The sequence below is a fragment of the Bos javanicus genome, chromosome 11 (genome assembly GCF_032452875.1).
Source record: "Bos javanicus breed banteng chromosome 11, ARS-OSU_banteng_1.0, whole genome shotgun sequence".
In the NCBI taxonomy this organism is placed as follows: domain Eukaryota; kingdom Metazoa; phylum Chordata; class Mammalia; order Artiodactyla; family Bovidae; genus Bos; species Bos javanicus.
Genome location: NC_083878.1, coordinates 47,751,435 through 47,772,429, shown reverse-complemented (window position 1 = coordinate 47,772,429; position 20,995 = coordinate 47,751,435). Strand labels below are relative to the sequence as shown.

At 47.0% G+C, this 20,995-nt stretch overlaps 1 protein-coding gene across 6 annotated transcripts; it reads left to right on the top strand.

Annotated features, from left to right (window-relative positions):
• Positions 1-1,873: 1,873 nt before the first annotated feature.
• THNSL2 (threonine synthase like 2) lies at positions 1,874-20,555 on the top strand. 6 transcript variants are annotated; one of them, XR_009739412.1, is made up of 10 exons: positions 1,921-2,027; positions 3,722-3,956; positions 5,912-6,106; positions 7,019-7,171; positions 10,409-10,639; positions 14,218-14,366; positions 14,465-14,590; positions 17,447-17,598; positions 18,110-18,386; positions 18,496-20,555. XR_009739412.1 is itself a non-coding variant. In XM_061432605.1 (9 exons), the coding sequence occupies exons 2-9, from the start codon at positions 3,734-3,736 to the stop codon at positions 18,333-18,335; spliced, it is 1,455 nt and encodes a 484-aa protein (XP_061288589.1). In that variant the 5' UTR covers positions 1,921-2,027; positions 3,722-3,733; the 3' UTR covers positions 18,336-20,555. The 6 variants fall into 6 exon arrangements, 3 of the variants coding, with proteins under 3 accessions (XP_061288591.1, XP_061288589.1, XP_061288590.1); XR_009739413.1 differs by having other exon boundaries at positions 18,110-18,865; positions 19,502-20,555; XM_061432605.1 differs by having other exon boundaries at positions 18,110-20,555.
• The last annotated feature ends 440 nt before the right edge of the window (positions 20,556-20,995 follow it).

The following is a 20,995-nucleotide window of genomic DNA, read 5'->3' as shown; positions in this document are numbered from 1 at the left end:
GGTCATAACTTTTCTTCCAAGGAGTAAGTGTCGTTTAATTTCATGGCTGCAGTCACCATCTGCAGTGATTTGGGAGCCCCCCCAAAAAGATAAAGTCTGCCACTGTTTCCACTGTTTCCCCATCTATTTCCCATGAAGTGATGGGACAAGATCCCATAATCTTAGTTTTCTGAATGTTGAGCTTTAAGCCAACATTTTCACTCTCCTCTTTCACTTTCATCAAGAGGCTCTTTAGTTCTTCTTCACTTTCTACCATAAGGGTGGTATCATCTGGATATCTGAGGTTATTGATATTTCTCCCTGAAATCTTGATTCCAGCTTGTACTTCATCCAGCCCAGAGTTTCTCATGGTGTACTCTGCATATAAGTTAAATAAGCAGGGTGACAATATACAGCCTCGACGTACTCCTTTTCCTATTTGGAACCAGTCTGTTGTTCCATGTCCAGTTCTAACTGTTGCTTCCTGACCTGCATATAGGTTTCTCAAAAGGCAGGTCAGGTGGTCTGGTATTTCCATCTCTTTAAGAATTTCCCACAGTTTATTGTGATCCACACAGTCAAAGGCTTTGGCATAGTCAATAAAGCAGAATAGATGTTTTTCTGGAACTCTCTTGCTTTTTCAATGATCCAGCGGATGTTGGCAATTTGATCTCTGGTTCCTCTGCCTTTCCTAAAACTAGCTTGAACATCTGGAAGTTCATGGTTCACGTACTGCTGAAGCCTGGCTTGGAGAATTTTGAGCATTACTTTACTAGTGTGCAAGATGAGTGCAATTGTGTGGTAGTTTCAGCATTCTTTGGCATTGCCTTTCTTTGGGATTGGAATGAAAACCAACCTTTTCCAATCCTGTGGCCACTGCTGAGTTTTCCAAATTTGCTGGCATATTAAGTGCAGCACTTTCACAGCATCATCTTTTAGTATTTGAAATAGCTCAACTGGAATTCCATCACCTCCACTAGCTTTGTTCGTAGTGATGCTTCCTAAGGCCCACTTGACTTCACATTCCAGGATGTCTGGCTCTAGGTGAGTGATCACACCATCGTGATTATCTGGGTCGTGAAGATCTTTTTTGTACAGTTCTTCTGTGTATTCTTGCCACCTCTTCTTAATATTTTCTTCTGTTAGGTCCATACCATTTCTGACCTTTATTGAGCCCATCTTTGCAAGAAATGTTCCCTTGGTATCTCTAATTTTCTTGAAGAGATCTCTAGTCTTTCCTATTCTGTTGTTTTCCTCTATTTCTTTGCACTGATCACTGAGTAAGGCTTTCTTATCTCTCCTTGTTACTCTTTGGAACTCTGCATTCAAATGGGTGTATCTTTCCTTTTCTCCTTTGCTTTTGGCTTCTCTTCTTTTCATAGCTGTTTGTAAGGGCTCCTCAGACAGCCATTTCGCTTTTTTGCATTTCTTTTTCTTGGGGATGGTCTTGCTCCCTGTCTCCTATACAATGTCACGAACCTCCGTCCATAGTTCATCAGGCACTCTTATCAGATCTAGTCCCTTGAGCTATAGGGAAACCCCTAGAATAGATCTATGCTTAATAAAAAGTGTTTTCCTACAAAACGATGTCATGAATCCCCGTGGATTCTGAATTCCTGACGCACTCCTGAGAAGTTCCTGAGAAACAGAGAGCTCATCAATCTTGAGATTTTTGCAGGTGGGAAGCGTGAAGCCCAGCGAAGCTAAGGACCTTTCTTCTTTCCACCTGGCGCTCAGTTTTTCAAATCTGAAACATGCGGCGGTATGGTACTTCCAGGGCTGCAGTGACGATTAAGAGGCTGAATAAAACGTTTAGCAAAGTGGTTTTAAAAAAGGCCAAATGTGGAATACAAGGTTCCGTCTCATTTTCATTTCCTCCTCCACTTATTCCGCCCTCGGCCTCCTACCCATGAGGCCCTGCTCATCCTCCGACCCGAAGCCTGGATGCTGCCCGCCCAGTCCCGCCCTCAAGACCGGAGCCTGGCACTCCCACTGCGCTCGATCCGCCTCCCGGGCCGAGCTCTGCCGCTTCTGGAGCCTGGGACCGGGTAACCACGCCGCCCCAGCCCCTGCAGCCCTCCTACCATCCGGCCCAGCCGGCTGATTCCGGGGTGGGAGTTGGGGTTCCGCCCCACGCGAGCCGGCGCGCCGGCCTCGGGTCCCCTCCCCGCGTCGCCCCCCGGCAATCGCGGCGGCCTCGCAGAGCTCATCGGTAGCGAGACTTCTGAGCTCCGAAACTACTCGCGATTTCGCTCAACCCTGTCTTCAGCGTGGCTGGGTTGGCCTCCCTGACCCCCCCCCCTTTTTTTCAGCCTCTAGTTCGGGCGCTGCGACTTGGAGGAAACCTGGGAGGGTTGAGGGTTCCCGACGCTTCGAAAATTTTGCAGGATTTCTGCAATTCACGGAGAGCCCCGACACTAAGCCTGTTGGGTTTTCCTAGGCTGGGAGTGGAACTTTATCCCGCAGGCCTGATCAAAAACGCCTTGGCCCAAGGCAAGGCCAGCCAGAGGTGCCAGTGACTTGCAGAGGCTGGCGGCGCCTGCCATGGCCCTGCCTTGGCCACCATCCCAGGGGCGCAGCGATAGCCGCTTACGGTTCGGCCGCCCGATTTTAAGTCTCCGCCCTGCCCCCATCCTTGCTCAGAAAATCTCTTGGCCTGGAGGAGGAGCCCTTCTTAAAATGTTTCCCTGCCTTGCGGCCATTTCTTGTTTCCTTTGCTCTTCATCCAGATTATTGGTCGGATATTTTCTGACCCGTCTCCACCCTGGAATAGGGCCCAGCGGAGTCACAGGGGCAAATTACAAAATCATGCGCCAGAGGTCATTAGTCCGTTCAGCAGTCCAACCCAGGTGCTAAATTTTCTTGGTTAACTTCACAAGTTCACGTCCTGTGGCAGCTGCTTCTGCTTCTGGGCTTCTCTTTCTGGTTTGTTGCTGTTCACACTCTGCAACCCCCATGGACTGCAGAAGGCCAGGCTCCCCTGTCCTTCTTTATCTCCTAGAGTTTGCTCAAACTCATGTCCATTGAGTCTGTGATGCCATCCAACCATCTCATCATCTACTACCCGCTTCTCCTGCCCTCAATCTTTCCCAGCATGAGGGTCTTTTCCAGTGAGTTGGCTCTTCACATCAGGTTGCCAAAGTATTGGAGCTTCAGCTTCAGGATCAGTCCTCCCAGTGAATATTCAGGGTTGATTTCCTTTAGGATGGACTGGTTTGAACTCATTGCTGTCCAAGGGACTCGCAAGAGTCTTCTTCAGCTTTCAGTTCGAAAGGATCAACTCTTTGGCCCTCAGCCTTCTTTATGGTTCAACTCTCACATCCCTACATGACTACTTGAAAAACCATGGTTAAGTTAAACACGTTTAACTGCTTAAACAATGTTTAAAGTCAAACAATTTGACTCAGTTTTCTAGGTAGCGCCAGGGGTAAAGAACGCCTGCCAGTGTAGGAGACATAAGAGACTCGAAGTTCGATCCTTGGGTTGGGAAGATCCCTTGGAGGATGGCATGGCAACCCACTCCAGTCTACTTGCCTAGAGAATGCCATGAATAGAGGAGTCTGGCAGGCTCTAGTCCATAGGGTTGCAAAAGAGTTGGACCCGACTGAGGTGACTTAGCACACATGCATGCCTGATGAGTGATGGCCTAGGGGTTAGCTGAGGGAGCTGGGTGTACTTGGGCTTTGCCCCATGGGGTACTGAGCTTGGAGATTAAATGCCTCTGGGGCTGGTCCCTCTGCAGGCCCCCGGGATCATGTGGTATGTCAGCACTCGGGGTATGGCCCCACGGATTGACTTCAAGGAGGCGCTCTTCTCTGGCTATGCTCCAGACAGGGGCCTCTACATGCCTGAGGAGCTTCCACAGCTGGGCAGAGAGACCCTGCATGAGTGGAGCACGCTCTCCTACCCCAGCTTGGTGAAGGAGCTGTGCAGCCTCTTCATTGGACCTGAGCTCATTCCTAGAGATGACCTAAATGGTGAGCACCCCTCTACCTTTCTACTCTCCCACCTCACTATTCTGCCAGCCCAGCCCCCAGAGTTGCAAATCCATCATTCAACCCCTAGGAGATCCCCAGTCATATTTCCCAAAGTTTGGCTTCCCAGGTGGCTCAAATGATAAAGAATCTGCCTGTACTGTAGGAGACCCAGGTTTGATTCCTGGGTTGGGAAGATCCCCTGGAGAAGAGACTGGCTACCCTCTCCAGTATTCTTGCCTGAGGAGCCTGGTGGGCTACAGTCCACGGGGTCACAAACAGTCGGACATGACTGAATAACTAACAAGTCCCCAGTCATATTTCCCAAACTTTGGACCAGCTCATTTCAGACTGTTATGTGCCTACAGATTGTCCCTGGGAATCTTGTTAAAATGCAGATTCTGATTCAGTAGATCTGGGGCGGGCCTGAAAATTCTGCATTCCTATCAAGCGTCCAGGCTTCCCTGGTGGTGCAGGCGGAAAGAATCTGCCTGCCAATGCTGGAGACTCAAGAGATGTGGGTTCTTGATTCCTGGGTGGGGAAGATCCCCTGGAGGAGAAAATGGCAACCCACTCCAGTATTCTTGCATGGAAAATTCCATGGACAGAGGAGCCTGGTGGGTTACAGCCCATAGGGTTGCAAAGAGTCAGATATGACCGAGCAACTGAGCATGCATGCATCAGACGTCCAGATGATACTAATGCTGCTGGTCCATGGACCAGCTGTATAATATAATCCAGCAGCAGCAGCAACCTAGTAATGAGAGTTTGAGACTGAAAAGAACTCAAATGTAGTTTGGGACTTCCCTGGTGATCCAGTGGTGAAGAATCTGCCTGCTAGTGCAGGGGACACCGGTTCGATCCCTGGTCCAGGAAGATTCCACGTGCTGCAGGATGACTAAGCACGAGTGCCTCAACTACTGAAACCGGCTCACCTAGAGCTTGTGCTCTGCAATGAGAGAAGCCGCTGCAGTAAGAAGCTCGCTCGTGCAACTAGAGAGAGGCTAGCTCTCTCACCCCAGCTAGAGAGTAGCCCACCCACAGCTACTCTGGATGTAATAAAAATAAATAAATAAAAAAATTTTAAATGTAGTTCAGTGACCAGCACTGATGGCATTGCCTGGGTATGTGTTAGAATTCTCATTACTTCCTCCGACTTACTGATCCAAAACCTGCATTTTAAGATCCCAGGTGACTGGTTTGCCAATTAAAGTTTGAGAAATGCTACTCTGGATGGGCTTAGCTTTAGGTAGGACCCCAAGTTTCTGGCATCACAGGTGTGAGATTAAGTAATGCAAAACAAAGAAACAACTCTCTTTTTAGGAAGGAAAATTAGAAGAGATGAGATACTTGATTTGTTTGTTGCGTGATTGTTTAACTGAATTTCTACTGGAATACATGCACACAAGAAATCCAAATGGTGTAGAAATCTATAAAGTAAAAAATGAAAGTCTTACAGCATCAATTCTGCTGTCTGGGAGAATCACTGTGAGGAATCCATGAACAGTTCGGTTCATGTCTTTCCAAACTTTTCCCCTTAGGATTATACAATTATATTCATACACAGTATCCTTTATGATAAAAATTTCAGGTATTTTACTCTGGTAACAAGATAGAAAATTCAAATTTAAAAGTGTAAAGAGACTAAGAATGAACTTGGAGGACAAGTGTGTGTGTGTGCGCGTGTGCACACTCTCAGTTGTGTCTGGCACTTTGTGACCCCATGGACTGTAGCACATCAGGCTCCTCTGTCCATGTGATTTTTCAGGCAGGAATACTGGAGTGGGTTGCCATCTCCTCTTCCAGGGAATCCTCCCAACCCAGGGATTGAACCCACATCTCTTGCATCTCCTGCATTTGCAGGCAGATTCTTTACCACTAGCGCCACCTGGGAAGCCCTGGAGGAGGATGAGAGAATGCCGTTTTCAATGTACGATTTCCCTTCCTTCCCCTTGCAGATCTGATTGATCGTGCCTTCAGCAGATTCCGCCACAGAGAGGTGGTGCATCTGTCCAGGTTGAGGAATGGGCTGAACGTGCTGGAGCTGTGGCACGGGGTCACCTATGCGTTTAAGGACCTGTCCCTGTGCTGCACAGCACAGTTCCTGCAGTACTTCCTGGAGAAGAGGAACAGGCACATCACCGTGGTTGTAGGTGTGCATCGTGGGCATGTGCCCTGGAGCCCACAGCACCCCAGCTGGCTGGTGTCCGCCCATGGGATGCCCTCCACTGATGTCTCTTGGGGAGTGTGTTACTGATTCTTCTAGAGCAGCTTTCTTTTTTAAAAAATTGATTTATAATACCATGTGAGTTTCAGGTATACGGCACAGTGATTCGGTTATATGTATCTATTGTTGTTGTTTAGTCGATAAGTTGTGTCTGACTCTTCTGCAACCCCATGGACTCTATCTAGCACACCAGGCTCCTCTGTCCATGGGATTTCTCAGTATTACAAAATGTTGAGTATGGTTCCTTGTGATATACACTAGGTCCTTGTTGGTTATCTGTTTTATATATGTGAAGTGCTCAGTTGTGCCTGACTCTTTGTGACCCCATGGACTGTAGCCCACCAGGCTCCTCTGTCCATGGGATTTCCCAGTCAAGAATACTGGAGTGGGTTGCCATTCCCTTCTCCAGGGAATCTTCCCGACCCAACAATCAAACCTGTATCTCTTGTGTTTTTTTGCATTGCAGGTGGATTCTTTACCCGGTGAGCCATCAGGGAAGTCCTATTTTAAATATATATGTTAATCCCAACCTCCTAATTTGTAGAGCAGGGTTCTTAACATTCTCTTGTGCCATGGACCCTTTTGACAGACTGATAGAGGCTATGGAATCTTCTCAGAATAATAATTTAAATAAATAAAATACATAGATGATATGGTGCCAACTTCACAGGTGCCTTGATTTGTATCCATGGGTCTCTTGGAGGTTCAAGGACCCCAGGTTAAGTTCTGGATTCCTATCCTCCAGGGTATCCCCTCACTTGGCAACTGTGCTTTAGGGGCCAATTTCTTTCCATCTCCCTTTGTCTAAAGAGGAGGGTTCCTCCTTCTTCCCATCTAGGAACTTCTGGAGACACAGGAAGTGCTGCCATTGAGAGTGTTCAGGGGGCAAAAAATGTGGACATCATTGTTCTGCTGCCCAAGGGTCACTGTACAAAGATTCAGGAGCTCCAGATGACAACAGTGCTAAGAGAGAACGTCCACGTGTTCGGAGGTGAGTGTTGGGACTGAGGTTCTAGGGACAGCGTGGCCCTGCCTTGAGTGGTTCTATGTTGCGAGATGGACTGGAACCAAGCTAATCAATTGTCTAGCTGAGCATCCTGCCTCCTCTCCTTTCTCTCTCCTTCCCTTCCTTTATCAGTCATATTTTGAGGTTGATATATGCCCTGACTTAGCCCTAAGTAGGCTCGTGGCTATACAGTCTCAGAAACTATTGGAGGTGACTGGTGCATAAACCATTACTAATAAATAGTACATCCAAGGAAGTGCAGGTTTAAACCCATACCCCAAAGAATGCCACCTCCATGCACATTCAACCTGTTTGTGCCATGTCTGTAAGGCAGCCACCCAGAGCCATAGCCTGAGCCAGATGACTTGGATTTTTTTTCCAGGGCACTGAGGTTCAGAGGGCAAAAACACATTGCCCTCTGAGAGAATGTGCTATTACATGTTGGCAGCTCACATCTTCCCTTGCAGTGTTGAATCAACTAATGCATTTGGTTAGCAGGTCTAAGTATTTAAAATAGGAAGCTACTCAGTGGTACCTATGGCTCATGACTCCTACTTCCTGAGCCACATCATGAATCATAGCATTTTATGCTTGCAGAAAGGCAAAAAAAATCTTAATGTCTGGCCATCTATTCTGAGCGCATTTAATCATTATGAAGCCCAAGAGTGTAGGAAGGCAGAGTGAGTTTGAGTGGAGCCATACTTTTTATTGTGGGCTTCCCTAGTGGTTTAGACAGTTAAGAATCTGCCTGCCATGTGGAAGACCTGAGTTCAATCCCTTGGTCGGGAAGATACCCTGAAGAAGGGAATGGCAAACCACTCCAGTATTCTTGCCTGGAAAATTCCATGTACAGAAGAGCCTGGCCAGCTACAGTCTATGGGATTCCAAAGAGCTGGATCTGACTGAGCAACTAACACACACTTGTATACTTTTTTATTTCTACCTGTCACACCCCACTGCACCCCAGGGACCCCCAAGGAAGGGATAGGAAAATGAGCAGTAGAGATCTTGGTGAAGTTTTGTGCTCTGTGGCCTGGAGCAAGCTATCTAGGTAGCCTGACTTGGTTTGGTCACTCACCTAGCAGGACAACAAATGTGGTAGCAGAAAACCCTCCTTCTGTAGCTGGCCTGGCCTCCTGTTATAATCCCATAGATGAAGTTTTATATAACACCAATTTTGTCAAGGACCAAAAACACAGGGAAAACAACTGTTACCCAGGGGATTAGCATGAATATCCTTTGTCTGTTTGTTCAAGAGCAAACAAAAAGCCTCTTCTACTCTTTCCTTTAGCAAACCCATGTACATTCCAGTGAAAAGTTTATTGTTTAGCTAAGGCAAGTGTTGGCAGAATTAACCTTGGTAATTCATTGCCCATATCTGGCCACATATTGGGCTTCCCAGGTGGCGCTAGTGGTAAAGAATCCACCTGCCAGTGCAGGAGATACAAGAGATGCGGGTTTGATCCCTGGGTTGGGAAGATCCACTGGAGTAGGAAACAGCATCCCAGTCCAGCATTCTTGCCTGGAAAATTCCATAGATAGAGGAGTCTGGCAGGCTGCAGTCCATGGGGTCGAAAAAGAGTGGACGTGACTGAGCGGAGCATCTGACTACATTTTCCTGCAGTCATGGCAAGATTTTAATGCACAACATTCAGGTTCCTAAGGGTTTCTGTTAAACCCTAAGCACCAGAATTGCTATTTATGGATCTGCGACTGTCTTTGCCTAGAATCAGATCAGAGAATAGCTTTTTGTGCCTCTGTTCTGGACCTGCAGCCTTCTCTCCTTGTATACAGATGTTGGAAGGCTTTTATCTAAGGGCGTGTATAGAAGCATCATTCCTGATCATGAGTTGGAGAACAGTGCACATTAGGAAAATGTGGCAGACATGTGGATGGTGATGAATACAGTATGTCATAAATGTGCATAAATTAGTTTTTATTTCAAAACAGTACCGTTCAAGTTCTTCCTTTCCTTTCTGGAATCTTCTGACTTGGTTTCCAGGAGAATATGCGTTAGTTTGGGAGCTAGCAGTGGGTGTGTGTTTTCCCTAGGACTAGGGAGCTCAGGGAGCAGAGATGGGTCACCTGGATTGTTGTGTCTTAGACACTGATGTTTTCTGAAGTCATTAATACCCATTGTACATTATATACTCAATTCTTCTTAAGCAGAGGATAATCAGCCAATGCTAGTTATGTATTATTTGGGTTGTTTTTGCCTGGAAGTAACAGAAAACCTAACTCAGACTGACTTGAACAGGGATAATTTCCAGCTCATGTACCTGTAAGTATAGAAATGGAATGGGCTTCTGACTGGTTGTTTCACTGCCTTCTGGGAGCCAAGTATTCTTGGTTCCATCTTCCCCAATTCTCAAGCTTTTTGTGGTTCATGATGGTTACTGAAGGTAACCAAGTCTCTCTTGCTGTGGCTGTCTCTTGAAAGCAGTGAATCTTTTCCTTGAACCCCAGCAAATACCCCCTTGTAACATGGATCTGGAGTTAGTCCTGCAGTCTCAGTGCTACTACATGATGAAAGGGGGAATGAATGGTAACCTCCACGCCTACTCTGGCATTTACCCCCAATAATCTTATCCCCCTCTGGCCTCCAAGTTTGGATTCAATGGAGAAATAGACCCAGGTTTTAGATAAGAGATTAATGTTGGCTTGATTGCTGGTTGGGCTGGGTTGAGGGGTGCAACTTGGACTAGGTGCTGATTTGCCCAACAATTACCCAATTAATTTATCCATAAATTAAAGTGCACACACACCCAGCTTAAGGAGAAATCCTGCCCATACCAGCTTCCCTGCCACGTAGGAGCCGAGGGTAGAACCTCCACCCTTTGATCTAAATGAGGGAACAAGGGCAGATCCCATAGAAAGAGCAACTCTTTCCCCTCAGCCCCTGATGGAGAACCATGGAGTAAAGCTCAGCCTCTCACCATCTTATAACCTGATAAACTATCCTGTCCTTGTTCCCAGAGCCTGGGGAAGAGGGCCTGGACTACAAAGAGGAATTCTTCCCCCAGTGTCCCAGAAGGTTGACATTTAATATCTAATTTTAGATAATGGTAGAAACATTGGAAATGTGACCACAACGATATGAGCCATGGGTTGAGTGAAGGTCCCAGTGCGATGGGCTCAGTCTGAAAGGCCTTGTGGGCACATGCTGACCATCTAGGGGTTCTCTGTGCTCCTGACAGCTCCGTCTCCTCTCTCCCCTGACAGTGGAGGGTAACAGCGATGAACTGGATGAGCCCATCAAGACGGTGTTTGCCGACGTGGCCTTTGTCAAGAAGCACAACCTAATGAGTCTGAATTCAATCAACTGGTCCCGGGTCCTCGTGCAAATAGCCCACCACTTCTTTGCTTACTTCCAGTGTGCGCCATCCTTAGACATGCACCCCCTGTCCCCCGTGGAGGTGGTTGTGCCAACGGGGGCTGCCGGTAACCTTGCAGGTGAGAAGACCCCTGGATGGAAATGGGCTTTCCAGAAAAATGCCTGTGGTCCTTGTCCTCCCAGCCACCTTTTGGCTATAACCTAGGTTGGGTCCTTTGTTGTTTCGTCGCTTAGTCACGTTCAACTCTTTGCAACCCCAAGGACTGTAGCCCACGAGGCTCCTCTGTCCATGGGATTTCCCAGGCAAGAATACTGGAGTGGGTTGCCATTTCCTTCTCCAGGGGATCTTCTCGATTCCGGGATTGAACCTCGGTCTCCTACATTGGGAGGTGGATTCTTTATCACTGAGCCACCACGGAAGCCCAGGTTGGGTCCTAGGTGATGGGGAACTACACAAAAGAACCTTCCAGAAAATGTCCCCCTGACTTCCTGGGAGGACATCCCGGCCTTTCGCCACAGAGGGAGAGTAATGGGTTAACCCCAGTGTGCTCGGCCGCCTGATCTGATGTGTCGCTCAGCAGAGTATGGGGAGATGAGGTGAAGGTTCAGCTGCTGTTCCTGGATGGCAGAGCCCTCTGCCAGGAACGTGGACTTTCCTCCCAGCCCTGGCCAGCTCCCTGCTCTGAGGATAAGGACTCGCCTGGCACAGCGTGTTCTCCTCAGAGACCGTGTGATGTGGAAAGAGTCCTGGACTTGGGCTTCTGGCTCCAGTTCTGTCCTTTACTAGCTGAATGGCTGTCCCTTAGGTTCAGCTCCTCGGCTATCAAAGGGAGGTTGGACCGCTTATCATATCTCTCAGGACGAGCGTGAGGTGCAAATTAGATTCTGTGTGTATGTGAACTTTGTGAAGGTCGAGTGCTATAAAGCTGCATGGCATGAAAATCATTTCCTGTAATAATTTATAGGAACGTTGATCAAGCACTGACTGTGTGTCAGGCAGTGCTCTGAATGCTTCCCTCATATCAATTCATTTAATCCTCACATGGGCCTATGAGGGGCCCACGTTAATTTCATTTTACAGTGAGGAGGCTGTGGCACATAGAAGTCCTTGGACAGCCTGTCATTGTTTATGCACTGGTCAGTCCCAGGGCCAGGATGGTGGCCCAGGCAAGCTGGCTTCAGTCTTCGCCCTCTTGAACTTATGAGGCTGCCTCTTGATGGACGTGACTTTTTTCTGATGGTTCTGTTAATGGCATCGCTTCTGATGGGTGCCCAGGTTGGCTTAGGTGAGACCATGAAAGCATCTTAGTGCTCAGGAGTCTTTATGACTTCAGCTAACACAGCGATGGAAAAAATGAGCTGGCTGTTAGACAAGGACGGCTCAGCCTTCTTCCCCGTCCATGGAGGGAAGCCCACCACACTGCCTATCTGCATCACCCCCCAGGGAATGGTACCACCTGCCTGTGCCCTGTATCTGCCACAGTGCCTGGCACAAAAGCAACATTTGCAGAGGGATCTCCTATCTAGCCCTGCTCCATCAGGAACTAGCTGCTTGACTTTAAGCCCTTGGACCCCTTAAGCCTCCATTGTTCCCCTGTCATGCAAGGTTCATGGCATTTACTGAGGGTCCCATGAAATAAGACTGTGAAAGTGCTTTGCAAAATTGAGTGACACTGGGTGGTGTGGGTATCCCTAACTCCTTTTACTTACTCATAGAAATAAACTATTCATGGGAATAGGAACCTTCCTAAACTACATTACCTTTCTGGGCTCTCCATCTCTCGGGGTGAGGCATTTTATTTGTTTCATGCAAACAGGAGCTGCTGTTAGGTGGACAGTAGCTGCCTCCCCATCCTCCTTCGGCCCCTTTCCAGGAGACTCAGCCTGAAAGCACTGAAAGACTCAGCCTGAAAGTTCTTCGTCTGGGGCTCAGCGTGTGCTCCAGACTTAGACAGACCTCTAAGTTCACATCCTCACTCTGCCACTTAGCAGGCTCTGAAAGTGCAAGAATTAGTAGCTCAGTCGTGTCCGACTCTTTGCAACCCCATAGGCTGTAGCCCGCCAGACTCTTCTGTCCGTGGGATTCTCCAGGCAAGAATACTGGAATGGGTTGCCATTCCCTTCTCCAGGGGATCTTCCCAACCCAGGGATTGAACCTGGGTCTCTCAAATTACAGGCAGATTCTTTACCATCTGAGCCACCAGGGAAGCCCAAAGCAGGCTTTGGGTGGGTCATTTAAACTTCTCAGAACCTCTGTTTTCTCTTCTGCAAATGCTGTGTGTCGGTACCTGGTAGGGGCAGGGTTTGGCGTGGAGAACAGCATCAGGGCACAGTAACCCCCTCCTACTCTTTCCTCCTTTTTTGTTTTTTGGTAGCAGCTTTATTGCTCTATGATTCACATACCATACAATTCACCCGTTTAAAGTATTCAGCTTAATACTTTTCAGTGCACACAGATTTGTGCAACCATCACCATAATGTTTTAGAGCATTTTCATCACCCTAAGAGGAAGCCCTGTTCCCATGAAGTAGTCATTCCCTCCTCTCTCCCAGCTTTAGGCAGTCACTCATCTATTTCATCTCCGTAGATTTTCCTATTCTGGACATTTTATGTAAATGGAATCATCCAATATGTGGCCTTTTATGTCTAGCTTCCTTTCACTTAGCATGACATTTTCAAGGCTCATCCATACTGTAGCACGTGTTAGTACTTTATTCCTTTTTATGGCTGAATACTATTTTATTGTATCAATGTATCACATTTTGTTTACACATTTAAGAGTTAATGGACATTTGGATTGCTTAGGTTTTTAGTTATGAATAATGCTGCTGTGAACGTTTGTGTATGTGTTTGTGTGGCTCTGTTCTCAGTTATCTTGAGTATATACAAACTAGGAGTGGATTTCTGGGTCGTACTGGAGCTCTGTGCTTAACTTTTTGAGGAACTGCTGGACAGGTTTCCAAAGTGGCTGCACTATTTGCCATTCCCACTAACAGTATATGGGGGTTCCAATTTCTCCACATCCTGACCAAGACTTGTTATCATCTGTCTTCTTGATTCTAACCATCCGAGTAGGTATGAAGTGGTGTATCATTGTGATTTGGGTTTGTGTTTTCCTGATGACTAATAATGTTGAGTGGGCTTCCCTGGTGGCTCAGTGGGAAAGAATCCACCTGCCAATCTCTGGGTCAGAAAGATCCCTGGAGGAGGAAATGGCACCCCACTCCAGTATTCTCACCTGAAAAATCCCATGGACAGAGGAGCCTGGTGGGTTACAAATGTTGCAAAAGAGTTGGATACCACTTAGTGACTAAACAACAGCAACAGTGATGTTGAGTGTCTTTTCATATGTCCGTTGGCTATTTGTTTATCTTTTCTGGAGAAATGTCTACACAAGTCCTTAGCCTATTTTTTAATTGGATTATTTGTATTTTAATTGTTGAGTTGTAAGAGTTCTTTATATATTCTCGGTTCATGTCTCTTATCAGATATACAATTTGCAAATGGTTTTTCCTATTCTGTGGGTAGCCTTTTTATAGCGATAAATTGATAATGATATATTGATAGTGTCCTTTGAAGCATGAAAGCTTCAAAAAGCACAAAACCTTCTTAATTTTGATGATGTTCATCTATTTTTTCTTTTGTTGTCTGTGATTTTGGTGTCATGGCTAAGAAACCATTGTTCTCCTCTCATAAGCTGGGTGCATCGCTCAGAAGATGGGGCTGCCCATTCACCTGGTCGTGGCAGTGAACAGCAATGACATCATCCACAGGACCATCCAATGGGGAGACTTCTCTCTGTCCAAAGCGGTCAAGCCAACCTTGGCGTCGGCCATGGACATTCAGGTGGGATGTGTGTGCAGGTCTGCCCCAGGTGTTGGTTGGATGGAGGTGGACAAGGGCTGAGGTCAGCATGACCCCTGGGACCCTGCCTCTCTGCTCAGGTTCCCTACAACATGGAGAGGATCTTCTGGCTGCTGTCTGGCTCTGACAGCCAGGTGATAAGAGCCCTCATGGAGCAGTTTGAAAGTACAAAAAGTGTGAGTCTACCCAAGGAGCTGCACAGCAAGGTCAGTTACCACTCACACACCATGGAGAAAGGAAAGGGTACAGCCACGAGACCAGACCTGGGGTTTGAAAATCTTTTCAAGGAAAGGAGATGCTTGGGTATTTTTTTGAGTACCTGCTATGAGTCTCGCACTTCTGGAGTTTATGAGGATTTATTTTTTGAATGGGGAGAGGTGGTTGGTTTAGAGGTTTTTGGTTTAGAGTTAGATGCATGTAAATCCAAGCCAGTTATGAGGCCTTGGGTTAGATTCTTAAACTCTGTGCCTCAATCTCCTCATCTGTAAAATGGGAATCATGAGAATACCTGCCTCATGGCATTGTTGAAGATTTAAGTCCATCAAGCGCTTTGTATACTGCCTGGCAATATAGGGCTTAATATATTAACTATCATTATTTTATTCATTATTGTTGTTGATTTCCAATAATAACAACTGGAAGCCACTTTCTCTATCCAGTATGTGCAGAGACTATTGTTCAATTAACTTTTTTAAAAAAAATAAAGAAGGAGAGGGAGTTTCTTGGCAGTCCAGTGGTTGGGGCTCTGTGCTTGCACTGCAGGGGACCTAAGTTTGATCCCTGGTCAGGGAACTCAGATCCTGCAAGTCACAGCACTGCCAAAAAATTACATTAAAAAAATAAAGAATAAGGAGAAATTTTGTCTCCAGATGGATAGGAGTCTAGGGCTCAGTTGCTCAGTTGTGTCCAACTCTTTGTGACCCCATGAACTGTAGCCCTCCGGTCTCCTCTGTCCATGGGATTCTCCAGGCAAGAATACTGGAGTGGGTTGCCATTTCTGTCTCCAGGGGATCTTCCTGACCCAGGGATCAAACCCAGGTCTCCTGCATTGCAGGCGGATGCTTTACCGTCTGAACTACTAGGAAGCCCTCTAGGGAAGGATTGCTTTTATTTTAATGTAACCTGGTGATGGAAACTTATTTAATATCAAAAAAGGATTTCATATATTGAATTTGACTATAATTTTCTCTACCACATTCCTACCAATTGGTCATCCAGACTGTGTATACTTCCAACAACAAGGACCTCACTACCTCACATCAGCTGTCGTCATTACAAAGTTCTTTATGTCAAGCCAGAATCTGTTCCTTCTAGCTTGTGTACTGGTGAGCTGATTCCCATACTTGAAGAGAATCTTCCTTTACCTGCTAAGCCTTCCTGGTTCCTTTAGCTACATGGTGTGAATTACATGGCGTAATTTTGAGTGGTTGGTGTCCATCTTAAAGAGTTGTTCCCAGAACTAGATACAGTTCTGTGGGCTCAGTCACTCACACAGACGGGTATGGAATTTGTCTTCTGGAATCTGTGCTTCTTTTCCTCTCTTTTCTTCTGGCCATGGCCTGTGGTTCCCCACCAGCGATCAACTCTGCCCCCACACTGCATTGGAGTCCAGGAGTCTTAACCACTGGACCACCAGGGAAGTCTCCCTATGCTTCTTCGATGCAACCTGTTTTAATCAGTTTGGACTGCTATAACAAAGTACCACAGACTGGTGACTTATAAACAATACAAATGTATTTCTCACAATTCCAGGGACTGGAGGACCGAGGTCAAGGTGCTAGCATCAAGGTCAAGGTTGGATTCTGGTGAGGGCCCCCTTCTGGGAGGTAGTAGGCCACCTTCTTGTATCCTCATATGGGGGAATATGAGACACTAATAAAGATACTAATTCCATTCATGAAGGCTCCACCCTCATGACCTAATTACTTCCCAAAGCCTCACCTACAAATACCATCATATTGGGATTAGGGCTTTAACATATAAATTTGGTGGGAACACGACTATGAAGACCATAATACAACTAAAGTTCAGCTTATTTAATGGTTTGTTTTGATATTCCTTCTCCTCATGTAAATGAGATGCTATGTGAAGACAGACACCATATCCCCTGGTTCTTCATTCTCTCCCTGGCTGTACATGTAGAAGTTACTCCATCTGCTGAAACAACATTCATTCATTTGTTCATTCATTCATTCATGTTACTTATTGCCCATGAGCCAGGAACTGTGCTTGGTGCTAGAGATTCAAATATAAATAAAACAAACACACTCATTGTCTGCTGTGAACCATAATGGGTCAGGAAGATGTCTAAACAATTTATAATAACCTGTGGTTTCTATTGGGCTTCCCAAGTGGCGCAGTGGTAAAGAATCCACCTGCCAATGCAGGAGACATGGGTTCGATCCCTGGGTTGGGTAAATCCCTGGAGAAGGGAATGGCAACCCACTCCAGGATTCTTGCCTGGGAAATCCCATGGACTGAGGAGCCTGGAGGGCTACAGTCCATGGGGTCACAAAGAGTCGGACATGACTTAGCAACTAAACAGCAGCAACATGGTCTTTATTGATTGAAGTTGATTATATTCATGGTTTTTGGCACATGCAGTGCATTTCCAGAGAATGATCAAATAAACCATCTACACCGAGGGAGCACTGAAAAGGGAGTCTTCCTTTTCTGAGGTAGTGGGCAATTTTCCTAAAGGAAAGCTGGAGATTTGGGTGGAAACCGATGGGAAACTATTCCCATACCTACAGGGAGGGGGCGCACTAACAGCAAAGCACTAGGAATGCTTGAGTGCCCTTAGCCTGTGTTTCCTTTGGTTGCTGAGCAAGCATATGTTCTATTTTGCTGATCCAGAGCCAAATTCTAACTAAATGTATTGACCTGAAACTCAAACGTGTGCTTCCTCTAACTTGAGTGAATCTGTTTAAAACTGGGAAACATGGGAAACTAGCTTTTTCTCTGAGCTGAATCTGAGCCATTTCATTTGAGTTTCTGATGTGTACCCAGATGGTTGTATTGGATGGTGGGTTTTTGGTCATCTCTTCCCCACTTCCCCTCAGCTTTCGGAGGCAGTAACCTCTCAATCGGTGTCGGATGAGGCTATCACCCAGACGATGGGCCGCTGCTGGCAGGAGAACCAGTACCTGTTGTGCCCGCACTCAGCTGTGGCCGTGAGCTGCCATTACCAGCAGGTGGACAGGCAGCAGCCCAGGTACTGGTGGGGTGGGCGCCTGAGTTTCAGGGAGGGGGGACCCCTTTGGACCTCTCTGGGCCCATCCTTTTCCCCAAGCAGGGGGCACAGGAATGTGAACAACTTGCTTTTTTTGGGAGGAGGGGTGCCCCACATGGCATGTGAGATCTTAGTTCCCCAACTAGGGATCGAACTCAGGCTCTCTGCAGTAGAAGCACAGAGTCTCGACCACTGGTCCACCAGGGAAGTCCCACAAATGGGTTTTATGAGCATAGTGGGTGCTGAGTGAAGGTGTGTGCTGAGACTGTGGTCCTAGAAGAGGGAGCTTGAACCCCCAAAAGCAGGAGCAGTTGGCTAGCAGAGTTATTGCAGAAATGAATTCAAGGGACCAAACCTGTTTTTTTCCCTGTCTCTCTCCACCCTACCTCTAACCTTCCCCTGTTCCTTCTTCTCCCGCCTCACCTTCTTCCGGTACCTGCCCCACTATCTATTATCTTCCACCCCCTGTTTTCACTGCCCCCACTTCCCCCAGCCCTCCCCGCTGTTGTCTGGCTCCCGCCTCTGCAGCCAAGTTCCCGGAGGCTGTGCAGGCTGCCAGGCTGACCCTGGACACCCCGGCAGAGATCCTCGCCCTGGAGCACAAGGAGGCACGCTGCACCCCAATGCGGAAGGGCGATGACTGGACACGGATGCTCCGGGACACGATTGAGGACCTGAGCCAGCAGTGGCAGAGGCGCTTCCTGAATCTCCCGGTATAGCCCCGCTGGAGATGGCTTCCTTTAGGCCTCTGACCCTGGGAGGTGTCCCCTGTGAGCCGCTTGGGGCACCTTCTCCCCATTGAGAGTCTGTGCAGGAGGTTCTCGGGGGGCTGCTCTAGAGGTGGGGGTCTGGAGCCAGCGGGCTGTGCTCTGTTCCCAGGATGCTCTGTGCTGTCACCGCCTGATGTCGCGCCTGATCCCCTGGGAGGCGGGGAGGGCTCCTGTAGATGTTGCTGGGGGTGCACTGCCACCGCCGGACAGTGCAGGAGCATTGCTGCTGCCTGTGAAAGTTTCAGTGGATAAGAATGTGCCTGCCAGTGCAGGGGACACAAGTTTGATTCCTGGTCCAGGAAGATCCCACATGCCAGGGAGCAACAAAGCCCCTGCGCCACACCTGCTGAGCCTGGGCGCCTGGACCCCGTGCTCCGCAACGAGAGAGAGCACCACAATGAGAAGTCTGTGTGCTACAGGGAAGAGTAGCCCCCGCTTGTAGCAACTAGAGAAAGCTCGAGCAAAGCAACAAAGAATAAGTAAATACATAAATAAATAAATAAAAACTTAAAAAAGAAAGGAAAGTCTGGGGTTCAGGGTCAACCTCGGTTCTAAGATTTTGGACCCAGGCAGATGGGGACCACTGACTCCATTAGCACAGGTCTGGCTTGAGTCTTAGTTTATCTGGTCCCCAAACCAGATCAGAGGCCTTGGCCTGCCTTGTCAGAGGCTTTGTTGTTGTGTTTAGTAGATAAGTTGTGTCCCACTCTTTGTAACCCCATGGACTGTAGACTGCCAGGCTCTTCCTGTTCGTGGGATTCTCTAAACAAGAATACTGGACTGCGTTGCCATTTCTTTCTCCAAAGATCTTCCCAGCCCAGGGATCCAACCTGTGTCTCCTGCATTGGCAGGCAGATTCTTACTATCTGAACCACTGGGGAAGCCCAACGTATGTGTACTAGACTATGTATAATTTCCCTGGTGGTCCAGTGGTTAAGACTCCATGCTTCTAATGCAGAGGCACAGGTTCGATCCCTGGTCAGGGAAGTTCATATAGTGTGGCAAAAAAAAAAAAAAAAGATATATATATATATATGTTTAGCACACAGAGTGTGCTAAATAGACATGAAGAAATAATAACAGCACTTACATTTATCTCTTCTCCCCCCGTCCAGTGGATTGCCTGTGGGCCTGTCTTTGGTAGTCCTGGTTGAGCACTGTGCCTGGTGCATTCTGGAACTGGCAGGACCAGGAACAAAGCTCCTCTGTGACTGCACATCTACCAGATACTGTGTGATGACTCTCAAAGTGTGGTCCTTGGGTTTCCCCAAAATGCAAACTCCCAGCCCCCACCCTGCTGCTGCTGCTGCTGCTGCTAAGTCACTTCAGTCGTGTCCGACTCTGTACCACCCCAGAGACGGCAGTCCACCAGGCTCCCCCGTCCCTGGGATTCTCCAGGCAAGAACACTGGAGTGGGTTGCCATTTCCTTCTCCAATCGTGAAAGCGAAAAGTGAAAGTGAAACCCCCACCCTAGAGCACAGCAAATCTGTGGACATAGGCGGGGTGTCTTCAGTTCTTACAAATGCCCCCACATAAGTTTCCGCCCTCTAATTTCAGGAAACCCTGGCCAAGGACTTTAAGTTCATAAATAATTGTCTGTCACAGGGAGATATGCTTTGTTTCCACAAGGGCATGCTCTCTTCCTGCTACTGTTTTTATGATCTAGCCTACACTGCCCAATTCAGGAACCACCAAACATTTGTTGAGTTCTTGCAATGTGAATAGTCTGAACTGAATTTTAAATTTTTTAATTAATTTACATTTAAATGTCAAATTTTCTTACTTGATTCAGTTATTGGAAAACTTTTAAGTATGGAAAAATTCAAGTAATATGGATCTGCTTTTTCAGCTATAAAATTTATGAAGTACATAAACTACTTTGTTTTGGAGTATAGTTGATTAATGTTGTGTTCGTTTCAGCTGTACAGTAAAGTGATTCAGTTATACATATACACGTGTCTGTTCTTTTTCAAGAAGATTCTTGTTAAGATATCTTGATTCAAGATAGTGTTCTGATTGAGATGTACCACAAGTGTAAATTACATGTTGGATTTCAAAGACATCTAATGAAAAAAAATCTAAAATATCTCAGTAATTTTATATCAATGATCTGTTGAAAGGATGGTGTTTTTATGTATTAGAATAAATAAAATATAATATTAAATTAATTCCATCTTTTTCCTTTTCTTTTTCTAAGGACATTTAAAGTTGTATATGGGGCTTGCCCTTGTGGCTCCCAATGTATTTCTAGAGACAGCAGTGATCTAGAGCTTAACCTTGGCTTTGTGTGTACATGAACACGCCACAGATAGTTGTGGATTTACTTATATTATTGGGTTCAAATCTTGTGTGGATTGAGGGAGGGGGTTAGACAAACACAAAGACTGCAATATCAGCACACCCTCAGACCCTGGTCCCTGGGAGCCCCTTCGGATGGCAGGTGAGGCAGGCACAGTGTGGAGAGATTTCTGACCACTAGAGGGCACTGTTGCAGCTACTCTGAGGGCTGCTGTGAAAGGACCCAGTGGCCGTCTAGCTGTCTTCTCCCCATAGTTAAGGGGAGTTTGGGATGGACATGTACACACTGCTGTACTTAAAGTGGATAACA

What these genes read in the sequence shown, in the direction of transcription:
- THNSL2 (XM_061432605.1), top strand. Translation starts at nt 3,734, where the DNA reads ATGTGGTATGTCAGCACTCGGGGTATGGCCCCACGGATTGACTTCAAG. An exon ending in GCACATCACCGTGGTTGTAG is followed by an intron (nt 6,107 to 7,018) that starts GTGTGCATCGTG and finishes CTTCCCATCTAG; the next exon opens with GAACTTCTGGAGACACAGGA. An exon ending in CGTCGGCCATGGACATTCAG is followed by an intron (nt 14,367 to 14,464) that starts GTGGGATGTGTG and finishes CTCTCTGCTCAG; the next exon opens with GTTCCCTACAACATGGAGAG.